This window comes from Hippocampus bargibanti, linkage group LG03 (assembly GCF_051943395.1).
Source record: "Hippocampus bargibanti isolate YZ-2025 linkage group LG03, ASM5194339v1, whole genome shotgun sequence".
Classification (NCBI taxonomy): domain Eukaryota; kingdom Metazoa; phylum Chordata; class Actinopteri; order Syngnathiformes; family Syngnathidae; genus Hippocampus; species Hippocampus bargibanti.
Window position 1 is genome coordinate 18,302,280 of NC_142736.1, and position 23,236 is coordinate 18,325,515.

The 23,236-nt window shown below is 40.9% G+C and overlaps 1 protein-coding gene across 1 annotated transcript; it reads right to left on the reverse strand.

Annotated features, from left to right (window-relative positions):
- Positions 1-898: 898 nt before the first annotated feature.
- On the reverse strand, positions 899-22,839 carry secisbp2l (SECIS binding protein 2-like). Its single transcript, XM_088992377.1, has 18 exons — positions 22,570-22,839; positions 16,655-16,860; positions 14,770-15,097; positions 14,371-14,509; positions 13,246-13,469; positions 12,989-13,013; positions 12,430-12,494; positions 11,366-11,476; positions 11,160-11,279; positions 10,352-10,519; positions 10,117-10,258; positions 9,836-10,005; positions 9,030-9,162; positions 8,545-8,707; positions 6,993-7,213; positions 5,702-5,856; positions 5,386-5,602; positions 899-4,621 (listed from the first exon to the last, which is right to left on the reverse strand). The coding sequence occupies exons 1-18, from the start codon at positions 22,588-22,590 to the stop codon at positions 3,993-3,995; spliced, it is 3,237 nt and encodes a 1,078-aa protein (XP_088848503.1). The 5' UTR covers positions 22,591-22,839; the 3' UTR covers positions 899-3,992.
- Between the last annotated feature and the right edge of the window lie 397 nt (positions 22,840-23,236).

Sequence of the window (23,236 nt, forward strand, 5' to 3'; positions counted from 1 at the left end):
TGTGTGTAAAATAAATTAAAATAAGTTTACATTCCCATCTGTATGTCTTAATTTCTAATGCATTTGTGGCGAATACAAGAATTTTATCATTGACCCAATTTTGACCACTAACTCATTTCACATTATCTACTTTGTCAAACAATCGTGGCTTTTGTCACTTTTGAAGATGCAAAGACTTAATTTAGTTTAGACTATACATAACAGAATACACTGATCAAGCCTATTTGCATTTTCAACTAATGTTTTAGAACAACAAATGAAGGTGCACATACTTCAGACATGGACAATACTACAAATGTTCCAGATGTTGGCGTAATTATTGATTTGATTGGGGATCGACTGGTTAGCACATCCACCTCTCAGGGCAGACCTGAAGGCTCCGGCCTTCCTGTGGAGAGTTTGTATGTTTTCCCCGTGCCTGTGTGGCTTTTCTCCCGTTTCCTCCCAAAACCCACAAACATCCATGGGAGATTTGTGGCGTCAGAGGTGCGCACCGCGGCGCTGACGTGTACTCCTTTGGATTCATGGAAACGCCATAAAAATTATCGCCAAGTGTGATACCTGCAAAGACGTGTGCAACCAGTTTCGACCGACTACAGTTTGGAAACATTCCAGCATACCCAAGATCCTTGTGTGCATTAGAGGATTTGGAAATTGATGGATATTAATTCGCTAAACAGCCACAACCGCTTGCTCTTCAAAGCATTGAGACAATTCCAAGGACCAGTGAATCGGGCCCCATCTGTAAATTTCTCCACTGTGAGACTAATAAAGGCAAATCCAATCCAATCTGAATTTGCATCGGATATACTAAATACAACACTAAGCATGCAATGTTTTTTTCATTCCCTCTTTTTTATGCTATGTTGTGCAAAAACAAATGAAATATTCATTTGAATTATGTTCAACAACATTTTAATGATGTTAATCAGCAGTCCATATAGTTTAGAGATTTTGAGATACAGCCTATACAATGTTGCTAGTGATGTAGTCGACACGTCATATTCATATCAAAGACATAGTACACATTGGAAAAGTACTTCATTTGAACGTTTTTTTTTTTGTTGCTCATTTTAAATCGCAAGACCTTTTTTAGCATTATATATACAGAGTGCAAAACAAAATGCGCTTGTCAATGAATACTTTGATGGACGTGTCAGCAAAAAGGCCCAGAAGGTAAGAGTACCTTTTATTAAACTACAAATACTTTCAGGATCCATTATGTGTGACTTAATAGCACAACTGATTTAATTCAAATTGCGAAAATGATCTTGGTATTTATTTATTTTTTTGATCTTGCAAATCTTACAATGATGAAAACCTCTTAGTACACCTGTCCTTAAAAGGATTAGAATTAGTAGTGTGGATGAGAGCCGTGCTTTAGTCAACAAGGGCCTTCGCTATCTTGATAGTTGTAGTGTGACAATTTCAACACTGGTGAGACTGCTTTTTCAATGAAACATCATAGTTTGGAATGGATTACAATTGAGATTAACGTCGGTGGATCAAACCATTACCCATCCCCGAAAATACTTCCATGGAAAGGCCGAACTAAATGGAACACGGACAGTAACACAGCAAGATCAATATGACAAACCAGTACTGTACACAGATGCTATTTTACTTCTTAGAAGTTAAATCCTCTTACATTATCCGAATGCAAAATGGGGGGAACCACTTATTCTAAGATAATAAAACACTTCTTGCAGATCAATAGGAGAAATTTGAGAAAGTATCTTCTGTCTTCCCATCAACCCTCGTGGATCAACAAGGTGAGGGGACAGCGCTCTCAAGAACACAATACAGTATGTACAAAAAGGGAAAGCTCATGAGCACGGCAAAGTAAATGTAAGATATGTGCCCTGTAAACCAACACACACACACCGATACGTTAATTCGCTGGGCTCGATTACGATGGGAGCCAAGCAGTAACGAGATCTCTGAAACTTATCCAAGAAACTTTTTCCCAGAAATGGAGACTGTCGACTTAGGGTAGGAGGAACATGTAAAAGGTTTCTACCAATTTCAAGTGTTGCAGGTTAGAAGATTTTTTTAATGAACCTGCTGCCACCTGATCATTTACCCTCTCCGTGGCATGCGAGTGGTCTGCCCTGACGGATACCTGAGATTAGGAGCCTGATTTACTAAAACGCCAAATAGCGTGTGCTAAATAGCCTGTTCTCCAGAGTCATGATTGCCTGAACTGATGACAAAAAGGGGTCATTTTGGTGAAGATAAGCCAAAATCTGGCCAAAACAGAAGTGCAGAAATCTTTCACCCTGATCATGAACTGGATGTTTCTGCCATTCTGCAGAACACGGCGCTTAAAACATGGTACATCAAACCTATAAAACCGCACCAAATTGTCACATATGTTTCTCTGCATCAGTTTTGTCATAAGTAAAATGATTCGTTGTTGGATTTGTTCCACATTTGCCCTAACTTAGATCAATGATTCTCAAAGTGTAGTAGTAGGTAGCCTTCATCATGTGATGTCGGGGAAAAAAAAAACACAGTAAACAACAAACAAATGAAAAATGTTCAAATTCTCTGTTAAAATTCCTTAAAACCATTTTTTCCCCAAAATTTGGTTCACTTAACTATGGTTGTTTTCAACTTTTAAATACATTCTCATTTATTCTTTTCAAACCGTTTATATTCACCATTTTGGTATACATTATCTTTATTTTCCTATTTAGGTGCAGTGCTAATATTAATATATGGGTTCATTTTGAAGTGGCTTAAACAAATGGAAAATATACCGTTGCTGTCAGGTGGAAGCCTCATATGACCATTTCACATGTTTCCCCATCGGTCAGCTTGGGGTGTCACAAAAACACCAGTTTTGATTGGAATATGCGAGTGCGTCAAATGGGAACGAATTGTTGCACTTCTAAAATATGCCGATATACGTATCGAAATATCTTTTATTGCAGCGATATCCTAAGGAAATGCCAAAATGACAGTCATGAGAAGTTCATTTATGTGTATAAAATTTTATGCCATTTGATATTCGGGTTGTCAAAATTCCGATTTCTAAAACAGTCAAAAAGACTCGTTTACATGTGGGAGCAGACAAAGTAACTCTCGTTAAGTATGGTCATTGTGATCAATTTGGTTGTGTGTGTGTATGTGTTACATATGTATAAAATAAATATTTTTGTGTTCGTGTACACTTTACCCCATGGATTCTATCCGTTTCACAAAAAAGTACTTAAAAAGATACTAAAATAAAAAAGCAGATGATCTTTAACCTATAGTGGCATGTGACTATCTCTGAATGTTTATTTGCTCCTGTTCATATATTTTTGTTGCACTGCCCGCCAGGCGGGTTGTGTAAAAATACTTCCGGTACTCAAAACCAAGATTCCTTGTGGATCAAGCAGGTGCAGAACATCAGGTTTAAAAAAAACGTAGAATGAACATATTCACGTTTTGTAGATGTTTACATGGCTATATTCCGGTTTTGAACGGGTTATTGACTAGACGACAGTACATGTAAAGTAGTGTTGGTGCACATCAGTATGTAACAAGGTTGGTAAAGTAAGATAGCAACCTGAACAGCAAGCGTCGTGTTCTGTTTTGGTTTTGCTGAGAAGTAATGATTTTGGAGATGCGAGGATTTTGCCTGACAGCAAAGAAACCACTGCCTCGATTTTCATGAACATTTAGGTCTGATATTCAGCATGTATGTATATGCTCCGGATGGTGATACTTGGTATGAAAAACTTGATAACCTCTGCCTGAGAATGAGAAACTCTCATCGTGCATCACTTTTGTTTCTGGCTTCACACAAGTGGAAAAGATTGGTGATCATTTTGAGAATTAGCTCCCGTGTACACCCAAATGTGCTAGTTAGCTGCAAGATTAAGTCTGGTGTCCGGCGATGGAAAGGCAAGAGTAGCTGCTGGTGTTATGGGATGAGAACTTGTGGCAGAGACCAGAAGGGAAGAGGAAGAAGGGAGGGAAGGAGAGAGGGAGGAGAAACAACGTCAGGCCGTGACCTCTTTAACCTCCACCTGTTCTTTGCTCTTCAAGTTGCTATTTGCAATCCCATCTAAAACAAGGCGTTCCTCATCCTCGCTTTGTGCTCTCTCCTCCTCATCGTCCTCTTCCTCCTCTTCTTCCTCATCCTCCTCTTCATCATCCTCCTCCTCCTCCTCTGTACTGTTTTGGCTCTTTCCCAATTGCATGTTCTCCAGGGTCTTTGAGACCCACGACTCGATGCGGCTATTGAGGGTGGGCACCTCCATGGAAATAGGTTCGGGCGTGTAATCTTCCTCTTCCTCGTCCTCCTCTTCTGCCTCCTCCAACATGCCGGGGACCAGGGTGGAGGTGGTAGAGGTGATGGAGGAGTTGAGTGGGCCCCTGCAGCTGCCATCCAGCGAGCCCGTCTCAGTGCTCTGCTGGGAGGCCAGTTCCAAGCGGTCATCGGCGCGGACCTCATCCCGCTCGCCGTGGGCCTGCGTTGGGAGCGCTGCCCTCTGCGGGATGGCGTTTGGTGGGGCTGCCGGGGTTTCATTGTCTCTGTGGGGCGCAACGGAAGGGGATGGGCCACTTCTTTCGGCCTCCACTGGCTCCGGCATGTCAGAATTTTCAACCATACTTCTCCAGTTGGTTTCTGCAGTAAGTGGGAAAGGCTTGATGAAAGTTTTCTTAGGACAAATATGCACATGAAAACACTGTGAGAAACCAATTGAGGTGCGCTTGCATTTTTTTGGGGAGCAATGCACATGGGAAAATGATAGACAATAGACAGAGAAGAAGTTATCATATTTAAAGGTTTCATTCATTGTGTTGTATGCTTAGTTGGCCGAACACAAGGCACACAATGGAAGCACAGAAAATCTGAGGTCAATCTGAGGTGAACAGACACAACCAGGCTATGTGACAGCCTATTAAACCGTCATCCTCAGGTAGGAGATCTGGCCTTGGGCGTAATTTAGGACTTAGTAAACTCCTTCACAGGAAGAGCTCATGAGTCAGGTTACAAATCTATCAGTTCATGGAAAGACAACCCATTAAAATGTCTATGTTTCGTTGGTCTATGGATGTTGGTGCTTGTACCATGGGACATCCAGTGGTGTGTTATTGAAATCAAGAAGTCTGTGTTTTACTAATGTATCACTTAAATTTGTATATCCTCTCAATAAATAGCTTGGCAGAGGGCGGCAGAGGCTGGCTGTTGGTCAAAGGCGCTCACACCCCGGCTGTAAAAGACAATCTTTCTGTGTTCGAGCCTTTGTTCAGTGTCCGAGCGAACATCTCTGACAGAAAATGTGCAATTTGTGGTTGGGAATCACTGATGCAACACGTTTCCATCCCAACAATCAAAAAACGGCAACGGCTGTAATAACATAACGGGACAAAAAGGATCTCACTCACCATACTCCTCATTAACTTCCGAGATAGGCTCAGAGATGACGGAGCAAAAGGAGGTAGCAGACGCTGCAGAGTGGTTGCGCGAATGCCCCATGTGGTGCGGCACTTTTTTAACATGTTTCAAAACCTCCTCCGCCTGCTCCTGCTCCAAAGAGGACACCATTTCCTTATAGGCCTTCCTGGCCTCTTCTGTTAGCGACACTAGGTGGTCAAATAGACGCTGAAAGAGGCAGATGACAAGATGTATTCTATTTAATGGAGGGCTACCAAAAAGGAATACAGGCAAAAACAAAGGTAATGAATTTGACTTCTGTTTTACCTCAGCTCCAGAATAGTTGAAGATGCCAACCACACTAACAGCCACTAGTTTGTTAACGCAGCGGCCGAGCGCTTTTCTGCCCAAAGCAAAAACAAACGGGATCCCCTGCTCTCTGGCCATAGCAATTACATTGTACAGAGCTTCATCCAAACCACCTGCAACACAGCACACACACACATCAACGCACTGAGTATGGTATCCAGTACAGTGCGGGTACAGCTTGTCTCCACCTTAAAAGGGGTTTGTTATTACAGTTAGAAGACAAACACACACACACACACACACACACACACACACACACACACACACACACACACACACACACACACACACACACACACACACACACACACACACACACACACACACACACACACACACACACACACACACTAAGATTCGTCTAAATGCCGCAATATTAGTACAGTGACACCTTAACTTACGAATGCTTTAGCTCATCAACTTTTCGCTATACAAACATTAAATTCGGAAGAATATAATCTTGCCATACGAACTCGTTCTCGACGGACGAACCAAACCACACAGCGCCACGGTGGATGGCGGACTAGTTTTCTATCGAGAATACTTTTACTATTATGGGAGCGAAAAAGACCCCACCACAGGCTAGTGTTAAGCCGAAAAGGACACAAAAGAAAAAATTCTGTTGATTTGGATTAAAGCAACTAGCAGGGGACGGTGTGAGTGAGGGTATTATCGTCGAGAAAGCATGGCAACTCCACTCTGATATCATCAAGAGGCAACATGGAAGTTCGTCATCCATTGACAACTACCATTACAAAGATAAATAAAACGGCTTTATTGTACAGTAGTTTATTTCTTTAATAACAATATAGTAGCACATTTATTATACATAAAATAAGGTATATTTTGTGTAGTTATAAGGCGTATTTAGGAGAACACTGTTTTATGGGGACCTGGGAACAGATTATTCTCATTTTAATGGTTTCTTATGGGAAATAAATGTTTGAAAGACGAACGTTTTGCCTTACACACACTTTCTGGGAACCAGTTAAATTCATAAGCTGAGGTATCACTGTACATTTATTTGACCTGAGAACAAAAATAGCAAATAATGGAGGATATGTTTTAAAAAAAAGATACATGAAATTGCATGAAAATTATGGCGCAGCTTCAGAGTACGTACATAGATACAGTTAAAACAATTTCATTTATGTACTGTATTACATCTGGACTGATCACTCACACCTCAATGTTAAAGCTGTTAAAGCAAGTTATACACGAGCCCGTCTCAATGCTCTGCTGTTCTCACCTTTGGCTTGTATCTTTTCACAGTTGGGAGAAATAACGACGCACTTGATCTTACGCAGCTTCATATGCTTTGTAACCTCTCGGAGGCCCATGACGAGGCGCCGTTTAGACTTGGCCTTGTTGGGGTCCTTCTGGGAGAAACGTTCTTGGAAACGAACAAGCTCCTGGAGGAGGAGTGTCACGCTTTCGTCAATCTCCTTGCTTAGCACTTGGTTACAGTACCTGTGGAGGGCGACAACATGACACATCGGTTTGGGAAAATAGAAATCTCCACAAACGTCAACAAGAAACAATACAAAAAACTTCCGCACCATAATGTCTCCAAGCTGTGATTCTGATTTGCTTTTCTTTGGAGTTTGGAATGGTCGTTGGCGATTTGGTATTCTGTGGTACCTCTACTTACGAATGTCTCTTCATACAAAATTTACAAAACACCTTCAGCAGAAAAATATTGCCTCGTCATGAAAAAAACAAGATATAAATGGTAAAAATACAGCATGGGCTGCTTTTCGCAGTCCCGGGTTTCCTAAACGGAACATACTTACAGCTACTCTGCCAATGGCGAGGACCTAGCATATTTCTGGCTTCCCATTGGCTAAGAGGGACCTCTAAAATATGTGTCTATGTGTGTAGATAGATGTGTCTCTGCAGCGACCCTCATGCCATTAAGTGTTCCATTTAACCTAAATGTGAATCATCCAGGAAGTGTTCACAAGTCTGATGATCGCTCACTGTGCTGATGTTTGTTCAAACGATTTTTAAAACCCGACAAACGCAGACATCCTTGGATCAGTTCTTTACAAAATGGAAGACTAAAACCACTTCTGAGAGATAACATGACTTAAAGACTGCAAAACAGATGAGGACGCTAAATGTTAAATGACCATTTTTATTCTGTATTCTTTGTTTTATTTATTTGTATTTTTCATTTATCATGCAATAATCAAATTGTAACATTAATTTGTTACATCTTTTGATGCACTTTTATGCTTTAGAAAACATTTCTGTATGAATTTAGAGTGTGCTTGGAAGAGAGACGCATTTACATGGAAAACGCATCTTTCCTTGGAAAATTTTCCAGTTCAGAAATTTCGACTGGAACAAATTAATTTTGTAAGTAGAGGTACCACCGTAGTATAAAATGAATAAAAACACAACCTTATCCTTTAAGTTATTAATTCTGCTTATATATCAATCTGATGGTCACACCAGAGGAAGACGGGGAACCGAGCTACGTGGGCCGTTTGGAAGATGTCAATGCAAAATATGGAGAAGGGTCGCTGGAGAAGGGTGGGCGCGGAGGACAATACAGCCGCTCCAGCAGAAGACACAAAGAAATGTTTGTGGCTACTTGAAAATATTTTTGCTGAGAAGGCACAATGTGTCAAGACATCAGAGACATCCTCTACAATTATCTATTCTACAAAGGACAGCCCTTACATTACAAAAACATATCAGCTAACTTGTAGATGCTTCTCCCAGTCAAGTCTATTTTTGGGTGCGACAACTATTCGGCAGATTTCTGAAAGGGATTGCGAGAGAGAGTCACTTACTCTCTGAAACGACGACTGTGGATTATTGTGATTGCATTTGAAGCCATTGGACTTCCAATGCCTGAGCTCGAAGGGGAACCCTGTGATACAGGCGTGATGCTGTATGGCGAGTTCTGGCTGGCTGGGGAGAGAGATGTGTCACTGGGTACACTCAGGCCATTTTCTGAAACATAAAGCGAAAATAAACAGTGAAAAGAAAACCAACAATTAAATGTCATACTGAGTCAGAAGCCAAAGAATAAAAATGAGTTTAGTGGGAGGACATTCCAAAGAGAGGGACCAGCAAAAAAAAAGTGCAGTCTCCCCTAAACCATCGCTTAGTTCTTGGTAACTCTAATAAGTGTCTAGTCTAGACGTGAGGCACGTGCATAGGGGCGGAGATCAGAGAGGTAAGGTGGGGTGAGGCCATTTCATGTTTTAACTGTTGATGAGGATTTGGTATTGAAACAATGAACAACGGTACTCATATATTTAATTTTCCCCACCTTCTTGGCAAACAGGCTCTTGGGAAAGATCTTCAGTAAAATGTAAACAATCATCCCCATCCTCTTCTTGGCCATGTGACTGTCGCGCCATGCTTGTTTTAACTTTTTTGTCTTCTCTCTCCTTCAGAATAATCTAAAAAAGAGAAAAACACAAGAGAAATAAACACTGAGAGCAATTGTCAGCTTTATGTCAAATGCAGTGTCCTGTTGTGTGTGTATACACTACACACACATCTTGTACATATCCTTTTTAGATCCATGTATGACAATGATCCAGGTTGGATTTGGAAAAATAAATGAATTGCACTCTTCACATTACAGAAAAAAACAAGATCCCTTTGCAGGCAAAACCCGACATCAGTCACATGCCCCAATACTTTGGCTCATTTGAAAAGTGTGGCTTCACACAAAAAGTTATTTAACACATATAGATATAAATATCATCAAACCAAAGCTGGAATTATGAATTTTGTCTCATATTTTTCTTTTGGGGATGACCCGGGACACGCTGGATCGACTATATCTCCCAGTTGGCCTGGGAACGCCTCGGGATCCGGCAGGATGAGCTGGAAGAAGTGGTCGGAGAGTCTGGGCCTCCCTACTGAAGCTGCTGCCCACGCGACCCAACCCCGGATAAGCGGCATAAGATGGATGGATGGACGGATTTGTCTTTTGATGTCTTTGAGTATACAACAAAAACAAAGGAATTGGCCTCGCCATTGCAATAGTTTTGGAGGGGACGGTGTATAAATTTTAAATATGGTCCAAAGTGCCTCCGCCTGAATAATTGAAAAACAAGGAATAACCTTTTTGAGAGCTGTTGGTTGCTTGACTTTGGGAATCTCCCGCTCTTTCCCTCGTTTAATACGTGGGTCAGTTGAATCCAGAGTGTTCAGGGAGCCCAAGTATGCTTGAGGTTGACCCTTTAACATAGCCGCCAAGCTGCCTGTACTGTGGAATGGCATAGTTGTTCCAACTACAGGAAAATAAAAAAAGTGAATAGACATCGGAAGAAAAGTGCAGGATCCCAAGAGAGTCTCATTAGTGAGCGGTGATTTTAAATGCCAATCAATTTGGGATAGGATACCTGCAAAAGATAGTGGCTTGGTATTGGTGAGTTGTTTGGCCTTCATTGCCAACTGCTGTTTCGCCAAATCAGCCAACATGTCTCCTAAATCCAGTGTGACAGGAGTTTTGCTCTTCTTTCCAGCAGCCTTGGTGAGAGCCTCCTGTAGAGAGAAAAAAGAAAAGAACAGAACAAGGTCAGTCTATTTAGGTGATCAACTGTAGATGAGCATTGAGTTTGGAGTACATGACGCTACTTGTAATTTCTGCTGCTCCATACTAATCTCTGAGTATTCCTGAGCAGTGGCCATAGCAGCAGCCAAAGCCCTCTTCCTCTGACTCTTGGCCTTCTTGGGAACAGATGTTGTAATCGGGATTGGGGTCTGCACAATGTTCATCGGCGAGTTGTCTGCGAGGTTTTCTAGCTGTGAAAACATTTGAACAGGAATTGTTTTGTCACTTCTGAATGGGATTTGCGCATGTGTGCATGCTCGTCAAGAATGACGAAATTACTCCGACATCTTTATTTGATTTGAAAAATCTCTGTTGTAGAGTTGGCTGCTGGTATTTACCCATTTTCGCAACACTAAACTGCTTCCGCATGTCACTTTATGACGTAGGATCCCCATACCACTCCCACTTTCTGCGACTAAGATCTGATCAAAGCCACTCCTACCATCCTGTGCTGATTTATCATGCTAAAATAATTCCTACAGCATCAACCATGAGGAAGGTGTGCGAAGCTATTTATCGATATTTTTTTTACATTAAATAAAAAAATATCCGCACATTTTAAATCGTTCGGCACTAAATGATGGGGGTTTTACAAATATATGTTTATGTTTTGGCATTAAATGAATTGAAAACAAAAATATCAATTCATACTATACAATACAGCAAAAATTCCCCAGCGAAACTTTCTAGAAATGAACTAGACACCCCTGTTCCCAACGCCTGGCAAAATAATGTGGACATGGTATAAAAAGCTCAAAACTGGCATGACCGGTATACTGATGTTTACTTTTGACTTTCTAATAATAGTCTACAAGCACACACTTCACCTACCAGATTTCTATGCAGTTTTGGCTGCATTTGCATTTGTGCTGGAGGTGCTTCTGATTTGGAGTAGCGTTGGACACCACCACGAGTGGGTAGGTCTGGGAACTCATCCCTCTCATCTTCATCCTTGAAAGACAAAAGTAATCTTAGGGTAAGAAATAAAAATGAGAACCAGTGAAATTGTACATTAACATGATATTTGTTTTCCCCACTTCAAAGTAAAGGGGCCCTGGGGTGATCTCGTCATGTGTGACCAGTACTGGCTGCTGTCTTTGTTCCAACTGGTTTGGATGGCCACGCCCAGGACAGGCACTGCGAAAATCCTAAAAACAAAACAGTGTATCTTTGATTGTTTTTCTCCTAGCGGGTTGACAGGACCTCATATTTATTTGGAAGGTGTTTTAGCTGCCATGATGTTGCAAAATTCCTTGTGCGATTTCTATTCTTGGCCACTACACTGGATTTAAAGGACAACCAACGTCTCTGAACAAGTTGTGTCCATAATTTGTAAAATGGCTTCAAATGACTTCTACTGAGCGTATTTTAATAAGATTCCACCACATTTAGCTTTATTTTACGTTTTAAGACTCGCGCTGAATATTCAGGAAGTCTTGTTTTTGAGTTGGTGACGAGTCCGTACGTGACGTCACTAAAGGAACTCCCCTGACCGACAAAAATGGTGCATTGTAGCAGTCCTTCCATCACATCAATGTATTTTGCTGTACTTGTTTGGTCTGGGGACCTCGTGTTGCACCCAAAAGCCGCCAGAAGAGGGCGTCCAAGCTCCATACCCCCTCAATGTTGCCTCAAAATGGCACGGAATAAATTCTTTAATCAATTGCAAACATGTATGCTTTCCTCTTCAGAACTATTTGAATCATATTCATAACTGGATGTGTAACAAGAAAGCATATTCTCCGAATCTGAAGCCATTGTTTTGATTCTCCAGCAATGCAAGATGTCTTGGCGTGACGTCACAAACTGGGGGCGGGACTTTCTGAAAATGCCCAATTCGCAGCTCAATTTTTTGCACATTTTGGACACTAAGTCATTTTTATTGGTGTTTTGCATTTGAATAAAAATATCATACGGCGTGTTTTGGGTATTTTAGATGCTTTTTTCTGATGTCAGTTAGGAAACAAAAAAGTGACGTCGGTTGTTCTTTAAATATACTGTATATGCATATAAAAACATACACATGATCACACACAATAGACAAACCAAATTTAGCTAATCTGAGATTTCATCAATGCAAACAAGGTAATCTTCAGTGTACCGTTGAGAAGTTACTCTGTTCTGTATTTTTCCTCTGGTCTGCTCTGTGGAAATTTACCCATGCACCTGATAGGAGACACAAAGAATCTTGATGTTACTAACTGAATATACGTATAGTAGATAACATATTGCATTCTAAATAACTGTTAAACATTGATATGTTAAAACCGATTTTCTCCCACCATGATAATATTTTTTTTTCTCACAATGGAGAAATTTGTCATTTACAGCATAAACATTGTGAATGAAATAAATAAAAACAAATATTTGCATGGACAAAATACATTTTAAAAATTAACTGTACACAATAACAATGCAATAGAATATGAACTGTACACAATAACAATGCAATAGAAATATAAGATACAGCATAACTATGAAGACAATGGTGTTAACTTTTCCTCTTTCATGTTGCAAAATAAATCATATTTTTTATACAGTCCCATCCAAACAGAAAAACAAGTATTCACATTTTTAACCTTATTATCTTGGTTGGGTTAGGGTTAGGGTTAGATGTTTTTTTTTCAACATGTGGAGTGGATCTTATTACTTGTACTTACCTGTCATTACACCAGTATCAACTCCCTAAAAGCAAAAAAGACAGAAAATACATTTAATATCATAGTTGAATTTGATAATAGTTAATCGTGCTTATGAAAGTAATTTTACCACACTAGAATTTTGGAATACTATAAAATTGATCTGAAAGAAATGTAAGGCCCAAATGAAAAAAATGCCATTGAGCATTAACAAACGTACGGTAAGCCAAGCCTATAAAATCCAACATTGTTTAGACAAAAAAAGCATGTTGCCATACTGTGGATGATGCGGAGGTCTCTGCTGTTCGAGGTGTTACTCCAGCTGCCTGTCTATGTTTTGGGCTACAGTATCCACTGTCACTGTCTATGTCTACTTCACTGGTACCCCGATCGCTGTAGCTTTCAGCTGCATTGGATGCTAGTTGCCTCTTTGTTCGGTTCTTCCATGGTAGTGGACTGGCTGGCTCCCCAAAAAAATGACCAGATACCTCACCTGGGAAATCTTAACGATGAGGTATCACATTAGACAAATAACACTGTCACAACACTTCATGATTATCAATATGATCCAACTGGAAACATATTACAGTTCAGAGTCAAAACTACACCAACTATCCAGATGGAAAGTCTGATTCATCGTCCATTGAGTGAGGCGTAGCCTGCTAATTAACAAACTTGCTATTGTTTACAGCTAATGTGCGCTTTAAAGCTCTTCTAGTTTAGCAGTCAATATGATAAACTGGTTTTGTGTCACTATAAAGTTCCTTTGGGGTCCTAATCAAACTCACTCCATCATCATGAAAGTGTAGCAGACAATAACCTTTTCCTTCTTAATATTTGCAGCTAACTGCTGCTACGTCTCTATCAAACTCCACTTGAAATGAGTGCACCTTTCATTTTATAGAGAAAACTTTCCTTCTGGTTTTTACCTTAGCTGCTTTTAAAAGATTTACAGAGAAAAAAACAGATTATTAATTGATCATTACACTGACAAATAGATAAATAGACACATGATTGGACTAAAAGGTGGTGAGATTATTCATTGTGATTGAAAAATATATGACATTTTCATAGACATACAACATTTATTTACTTTCCTAAAAACAGAAAAATGACGAGACACATCATGGATTGCATAGACGTGGATAACCACACAGGAATTTCTACATTCCGGGTTTGTTTGGAAACCCAATTGTTTGCATCCTCAACCTGTATAACCAGATGCTGCTGTTATTGGCAGCGAGCCTAAATTCCTTTCTAAAACGAAAGTAAAATACTTTGAGTCAAAAAACTGCTTCATTAAACAGGTAAAATAAAAGTTGAACACTTGGGCGACATTATATATTTGTATACCAGGGTATTATTTGTTTCTTCTTACAAAACTGCAGTAAAAGGATGGGTACCTGTCTGCTGGGCTGCATCCACCAGTAGTACTTTCTTTGTCCAACCATCATGACCAATGTTGCACACGTCCTTCTGCACAGCCAACGTTCTGTTTGGGGGGCGGCGGCCCCTTGCCGGCTGGCAAAGACCTAAATGTTGCTGTTTTACATGACAGCGAGGGGAAGACTGTTATGCTGTAATATAAACATGTTCAACGTGAGAATGATACAATACAGTGGCACAGGAACATCAAACTGCTTTAATATGGGCTACTAATTTTCTTTATAATCTCCTGAGACAGTGCTCTCCTTTGATTTCACTGGGTATGCTTAGTGTGTTTACACACAAAAAGAGCACAGTGGGATACCAACACTTGTCTATGTGTGTATGCGACAAGACAAAGAGTAAACCAATTTTACCTTTGGTGTATTAGGTCGGAGCACGCCTCTCCCTCTGTGATTTGCTATCCCGTATGCCGTCCCATGGGGCAGAGGCCTTTCGCCAACATCTGCCGAGACTGGATTAACTACCCCAGGCTGCACTGGCCCAGCATAAGTGCCAGGAAATGACTGGTAGAAACCCATCATAGGGGGGCACTGGGCAGGCATTATCTGGTAGTAGGCATAGTCATTGGACACAGGTGGCTGAGGGGAAGACATGATTGGGTATGCTAGGTATGGACCACCGGGGCTAGGGTTGGGCTGATGCCAGCGCAGGTCCCCTCCATTGTACATTGGGTGATGCTGTCTGTAAAGAACAAGAAAGGAATGATTTATACTCTGAAAACAGTATGTTTACCAACCCTTGACATCTCATGACTACCATCCAACAGAATTTGTTGAGCGCATATTGTATGTCCAAAAAATTTGGATGTAAACAGAATCACAAACCTAATTTGACAACACTTTGCAGCCAGTATACGGTCAGTGATTACAGGATATCATTTGCGTGACACTTCCCACAAAAAAGGGAGGGATGGGGGGCAACATGGATTCATTGACTGACGGTCTTTCTTTTTCTGTCTTAGATGTCCTTTTTTTGTGAAATTCCTTCTAATGTAACAGTAAAGTAGAAATATTTTTTTGGACTCTCGTGACCCAGCTATTAACAGCACGTGACCTCAATATACTTTTTATCATTGAACTTGCCATTTTTATATGTAGTTACAAAGGGGGCTACAGAAGGAAAAAAAGAAAAAAACATGACACTGGCTTTTGTAAACTAGCTCCTCTGTTCAGGCAGGCAGAAAATGTGGAAGCTGCTTATATTATTAAACAAATAATGAATAAATAAACGAAGGAATAAACAAACAAACAAATAAATAGATAAATAAATGAAGAGATGGTGAAAAGGTCCTGACAAGTGCAGTTGAATTCATTGAAATCCTTTAGTTATTCATGAAGAGGCAGCAAGTATTGAACTTACTTACAAAACAAAGTGTACAGTATACTCCATCATTATGATCTTATTCTGGACATTAAACAACAACAAGAAGAAAAATCAACAAATGTAAGATGTTGTTCAGAGGGGAAAGGCCTTGTAAGGCATAGGTGCACATGTGGTACCACAGTCAAGTACATGATGAGTTGTTAAAATGTTGCAGTCATGCTACAGAAAGGTTTTAACAACGAGCCAGCTATAGCATTCAGTCATTTCCTTGCATTCAAATAGTGCGGAAGGAAACAAAGGCACTGATGTGTTCAGGATATAGATGATCACTAGTGTGGAAAAAAGGAGGCCAATGGAAACTGATTGGAGTGCCATGTCCACTTGGAACCCCAGAGGGAGTTGTGTTACACGATCTTAAAATCAACCACCCTCACTCATCAAATAATTTGTTGAATTAAAGTACTGCTGTCAAATTTATTTTCAAAACTGAGTTTAGTGAAACCATATAAATGTGTATACTCTTTGTCGTTACTGCATTAGAGGTTGCTATGTAACTCTCAGCAAATATTTTCAAAACAGGAAAACATATTGTTTATCCTGCAAATGGAAAAGTCACCAAAAGAGTGAGAGGTGCACTTAACTATAGACAGAAGGGACAATGATGTTGGTGAAGAGGTCTGCTCACAGACTGCAGCAGAGGCAGAACAATGATGGGAGGGGAGAAAAAGTCAGGAAACGGCGCGAGACTATGTATCATGAGAGGATTCTTCCCATTCAAAGGGTATTGTCTTCTCCATATGCAATTCAAATTCAGCCATGAGTAAAAGAGTAAGACGCAAGCTCCAAAAATTAGGCTAATGCAGTGCGGCATATGAATTAGCGGGTTCATTTCCCTGTCTGTGACACTGACAGTACCTGTTGGGTTGGTTCTCCTGAACAAATGGGTAACAGGTGATGAGGTAACTGGGTATAGGAGTAGTTTCCACCCCTTCGTTGGCTCCTCCTATGCCTCCGCCACCTCCTCCTCCCAGCTCTCCAGACAAACTCATGCTGATCAGGGATCCTTCGAGACCTTTTCTCTGGGGGATGAATGGTTCAACTTCAGCGGAAAGTTTCACATCCTGTAAAAAGTGAAGCAGGAGTATTTTAGGAGTGTGAAAAACAGAATCAAATTAACCATGAAATAGGACAGATGTAGATGACAATTAAAAGTTCATTGCAAAGCTGGGTTATTCCGACCAATATGCAGCGTGAACATCAACGATAGCCAAGTAATTGATGCCTCCCTCCACCTTTTGAGGATGTCAGAAAATGGTAGTTAAGGTCTACTTTTCTCACAGACATGGCTATGGCCTGACTAATCGAATCACTTGCCCTCATTTCAAAATACTGTAGTTCTAAAAAAAATCATAAATATCAGTTGGAACACCGTTCTCTTCTCAGAGCCAACATAACAAGCTTCATTCATTAATACATTTGCAGAAATGTTCATACTCGCCGCACAAGTTGAGCATATACGGAAAATGACTGACAGATTCCCGTTTGTACTGGCCTATTGGAGAAAGACCAGATTTCATTACAAATGACAGCGCCGAAATGACGCAGTGCTGGTTTCCATATAATTAACGCCCACCCACACATCCACTTGACTCGTCGCAGTTGAAATTTAAAGTTGCAAGAGCTTGAATAAATAAATTACAAGATAAATGGTTTGAATTTGTTCTTTTTGGAATGGTTACCATACTATGATTAAAAAAAAATGCTGACGACAGAACTTGACAACATAGAACAATCATGTCGATCATTTTTAAGTTAAATCCAAACTTAAGTGCAGAATAATGTGCACAAAACAAGCAGAAAAAAAGTCAGCCGATCAATGAACAAACATTGTTATTAAAGTATTCATGAATAAATAAGTGTGCAGGTGTACTCACTGCAGTTTACATATAATATGTGTTTGACTCCCCTCATGCCATACACATGAACTGAGGATGATACCAATTGGTTGAAATAATCTGCACAAATTCATGCGTGAAGATATTGATCAATCAACGATTTGTACCTATGCAAGTTCACTGAATGAGGCCCAATGACAGCATTCATGGATGAAATCCAAATTCCATTATATTGCCAGAAACTTTCCACTATGCCAGCCAATCACCAATGTGCTTGCAGCGGGTTCTATATAAATAGACGTAATATCGCCAAACGTGCAAGTATCTGGCCTCTGATTATGTTTTTAAAAAAATTAAAAAGATCTTCTCTTCTTTCCTTTCGGCTTTTCCCTCAGGGGTCGCCACAGCGAATCAATGTCCTCCATCTATCCCGGTTTTGTGCATCCTCTTCTCTCACACCAGCTACCTTCATGTCCTCTTTGACCACATCCATAAACCTCCTCTTCGGTCTTCCTCTCGGTCTCCTGCCTGGCAGTTCAAGACTCAGCATCCTTCTCCCGATATTGTCGCTTTCTCTCCTGTGGACATGTCAAAACCATCTCAGTCTGGCCTCTCTGACTTTCTCTCCAAAGCCTCTAATATGAGTTGTCCCTCTAATGTACTCATTCCTGATCCTATCCAACCTGGTCACTCCCAAGGAAAACCTCAACATCTTCAGCTCTGCTACCTCCAGCTCTGCTTCCTGTCTTTTCTTCAGTGGCACTGTCTCCAGTCCAAACATCATGGCTGGTCTCACCACGGTTTTATACACTTTTCCTTTCATCCTAGCTGAAACCCTTCTATCACACATCACACCTGACATTTTTCTCCAGCCACTCCAGCCTGCCTGGACACGCTTCTTCACCTCTTTTCCACACTCTCCATTGCTCTGGACAGTTGACCCCAAGTACTTAAAATCCTCCACCTTCTTTATCTCTTCTCCCTGTAGCATCACTCTTGCACTTGGATCCCTCTCATTCACACACATATATTCCGTCTTGCTGCGACTGATCTTCATTCCTTTCCTTTCCAGGGCATATCTCCACATCTCTAGTTTCTCCGCCACCTGTTCCCTGTTCTCGCTACAGATCACAATGTCATCTGCAAACATCATGGTCCAAGGAGATTTTTGTCTAACATCGTCTGTCAGCCTGTCCATCACCATAGCAAACAAGAAGGGGCTCAGAGCTGACCCCTGATGGAGTCCCACCTCCACCTTGAATTCCTCAGTCACACCGACAGCACACCTCAAAACTGTCTTACAGTCACGATACATGTCTTGCACCGCTCTGACATACTTTTCCGTCACGCCAGACTTCCTCATGCAATGCCACAGCTCTTCTCTGGGCACCCTGTCATACGCTTTCTCCAGATCTACAAAGACACAATGCAATTCCTTCTGACCTTCTGCATCTGTCGTACTCTTTTTTGGCATGAAGCCATACTGCTGCTCACAAATGTTCACTTCTGCTCTTAGTCTTGCTTCAACTACTCTTTCCCAGAGTTTCATTGTATGGCTCATCAACTTTATTCCTCTGTAGTTAGTACAACTCTGCACATCTCCTTTGTTCTTAAAAATGGGCACGAGTACACTTCGTCTCCATTCTTCAGGCATCTGTTCACCATCTAAGATCTTGTTGAATAACCCAGTCAGGAACACCACCGCCACCTCTCCAAGACACTTCCATACCTCGATTGGTAAATCATCAGGCCCAAGTGCCTTTCCCCCCTTCATCCTCTTCAGCGCCCTCCTCACTTCATCCTTGCTAGTGCTACAAATGTAGGACAAAACGCAGATGCAGGGCACAGATTTAACATGAACCCGGAACAACAGAAAACAAAACAAAAATGTTAGCGGCAAGTTAACTCAACTAAGCAGAGGCATTTTTTTGTGATGAACTTCCTTCTACACTCGTGAGGCAAATAATCACATTGGAAAAATACACATTGCACTACTCACAACAAATTGTTACTTTTTAAATTATTGTTTTAATATTCACAAGGTCAAGGATTTCATTTTTAGTTGCCATGGGTATTTATACACATGTATCACAGTTGAATGAGAATGTTGCATGTATGCACACAACGAGCATACATTTTTCTATCAGGCTTTGGTGAATACATAAACTAGGTCTTCAGAAAAAAAAGACTGTGTATTCAGAAAACAACTGCATTTGACATTTCTAGAATTATTTACAGATTCAATCAATTTATGTGTGTCTATGTGTGCCAAAGTATAATGAAAAGATTGGGTTGAGTAATTTGTTTGTTTGAAAAACAAATTGTGTTCTTGATCCTCTGTCCAAGATCGACAATTAAAAAGAGGAGTGAGCAAGTTTTGCGAACAAAGAGGCTTCCTAATTTCTCTCAAACAGTGCTTGGCATTTACAGTGAAGTCTGTGCATGTAGCACAGACATCTATTGTGTCACACGACCCTTAGCGCTGCGTGGTTTATTTCGCCCTCCACTTCTCCCTTCCCACATCCAGAAATGTCATGTCTACAGAGAAATGTGGCAGATTACGCCTGAATAGACAATTCACCAAAACCAAACAGTAATGTTGACTTTCAAGAGGCAAGATACGGCTCTAAGTGATTGCTTTGCAGCGGTAGAAAATAGGCTACCATGGTAGGCTGTGACAGGATTAAGTCTTAAGGGGATACAGCAACATTAGATAAGCTAATTACACTGAAAGGAAGAATGAGTAAGACCAGACATGCACAGGTCGTGAAACTGGAATTTGGAACCGACAGGTGATAATTGGAATGTTACATTGTTTTGAACGGCTCCAAGAGGACACAACCATTGACTGACTGTCAGTGCGTGTGTGCGCGCATCTGCTCGTGTGTCAAGAATAGCTGCAATTGTGAAAGTTGCATTGAGGTCACAGGCAAATGTGTATCCTTTGTGAGCGATGGAGCCAACACATATGGACGACCATCAACTGTGGCTTTTGTTTTGTGAGAGCATCTTTGTGCGATACATTTATGACTTCAATTATTAGTGAATGTCACTGGTAGCACTGCACACATATATGTCGTGTATCTGTGTTTGGCTACGGTGAGTGCACTGGGGGGACTATTGACAGGGACCACTGAGGGTAACCACAGTTTGTGAGTGCTCTCCTGATATGCCTCAATAGGCAGTACATATGCACCTAAGTCTTAGGTCCTAAGAGTTAGCAACCAGTCATTTGATGACAATGAGGTTAAAATCTTAGGGAAAGAAAATGGATGGTTTGAAAGGGGAGTAAAAGAAGCTATTTTCACAAAACAGCAAAATCCTTCCCTGAACCGTAATGGTGGGGTGAGGTTCAATTTGGATCGTTCGTACAATAGACTGTTTAGGCACCATAGGATTAGTCATGCTGATGAGGTGATACCAGGGTCAATTGGGCAATCAGGCCAGTCGTCAGTCAGGACAATAGTAGCTATCAGTGGAGCTGCAGGGATTAGTCCTATCACCTATCACAGCAGTGTCCGGCACCGCCATGCCAATAAGACTTTAGTTCGCTGAAAAAGCATCATGGATAAGAAGCGAAACGTCCAACACCTTCAAAGAAGTACAGATGACGGCTGAAGAAACCTTTTCATTGATGGACCACTCCTGTACAACTGAGAGTTTACACAGACGCATAATATTATGTTATTTCGTTGTTTTTTGTTCTTTTGACTTCAAGATGGCGCCGCGAGTGTGGCGGACTTTCCAGCAGCTCCTGTATTTAGTTTTTTTCGACTTCTTTCTTTCCTTTCATAACTTTGCTGCTGTGAAATGTAAATTTCTCCTTGATTCGGAATACATTCTCAGATGAGAACTGTTGGCAATGTTTTCCCTATATGAAGGTTAATCAAAACCATTTAAGCATGTATTTGATATCATTAAAATCCCTGTTAAGGTCATACTAGAAGTGCAAACATTGTTCTCAGAGTCCAAAAAAGTGACTTGAGGACAGTCTTTGTTTTCATGTATCCTAGACATTTTACCAATCAACAAAAAACCCCTCTTGTGAAACAAAGTGTATATTGGATTGGATTTGCCTTTATCGAAATTTACATTTCACAATAGCAAAATTATGAAAGAAATGAATGTAGAAAAGCAAAATACAGGACATCTTAAATTGGATGTCAACAGTTTGATAATAAATGCTCTCTTATCTAATAACAGGACTTAATAGAGCAGGTATGTGTGATGCTGTTGCGTCTGATATGTCGTAAGTATGACGTACGGTAAATTATTCCAACATGTTTTGTTGTCGTTCGGTCAGAAAAGCACACCACACCTTATGACGTCCCATGCCAAAATATTGGCGAGCCGAATGCCTCTGCCCCCGTCTCACACACACTCACGCACGCACGACAGTGGAATGTCATCAATGCTGTAGAACCAGACATCCTTCTTCCCATTACTTATTAAAGCTCAACGCCTCACCTAAAAGAAGCACTCTCGCGAATTATGTAAAGGTACCACGAGAGTTCCTTCTGCGTCGATCGGGAGTGAACATGTGAATTGAAGCTCAGCTGTCGCTGTTTCCAAGCGTCGCTCAGTGACAGCTGAGATGTTTTGGCTCATGTAGCCACAAGCCGAGTTAGCGTCAACGTAGACTTCTCATCGCAGAAGAATATGAAAATATATGGGACTTGAAGCTTATCCTTCACAAGCGACAAAATCACACACACGAGACGCGGATAAAACAAAGAAAAACAACACAAAACAATTATCGATGGCTCATAGCCGATATGTGGAAAAACACCGTGACCGTTAGCTTTCCTGACGATGCTAAGCAATATCTAATGAAATGACCATCTCAAAATAACGTGCGTTTTAAATGTGTCTGGCTACACATATCGAGTAAGCAATTTTCAACATTATAGCACGTAATTTAGGAACGTGAACTACCTTAATGTCACTCGCATCCATGTCAGTCGCCGGAACGGCGACGGTCCGTCACTGACACCACAGTGGACGTCAGGGTGTGGGCCTTTTTATCTTCTTCATGGTGACGAACAACGACAATCTTCAAAGGTTCTGCAAGGTGTACAAGCAGATCTGACTGACCGGACAAACGGGCTTTCAGGAGGAGAACCGCCCGTTCGCTGTGCGTTAAGTCCAACCGTTGGCCACTTGCTAACAGCGACTGAAGCGTATCGGACTCTGGTGGAAACAGGAGTCTCCTGAGCGGAAGAAGTTTGGGACCAGCTACGCTCCCATTGGCTGGAATACGCTCAGCGTCCGGTTACGTCATTCAAGCACAGGTGCTTTAAATTGTGACATTACACGAATTAGTTACCGTGGATGTAAAACGTTCACACACCTCCTGTTCAAATGGCAGGTTTTTGTGATATAAAAAAATGGGACGAATATAAATAAATGTTTGAACATTTTCTACTATTGATGTGTCATTTAAAGTGTACGACTCACCTGAGGTGAATTTGGATTTCAAAATGAACCAAGCACATTCAAACTTAAGATAAAGCTCAAATATTCTTGTAAGTTTTTCCAGTGGGAATATATACTTTATTCATTCAGAGTGTAAATCCATAGTAAACAAAACTATATTTAAAAA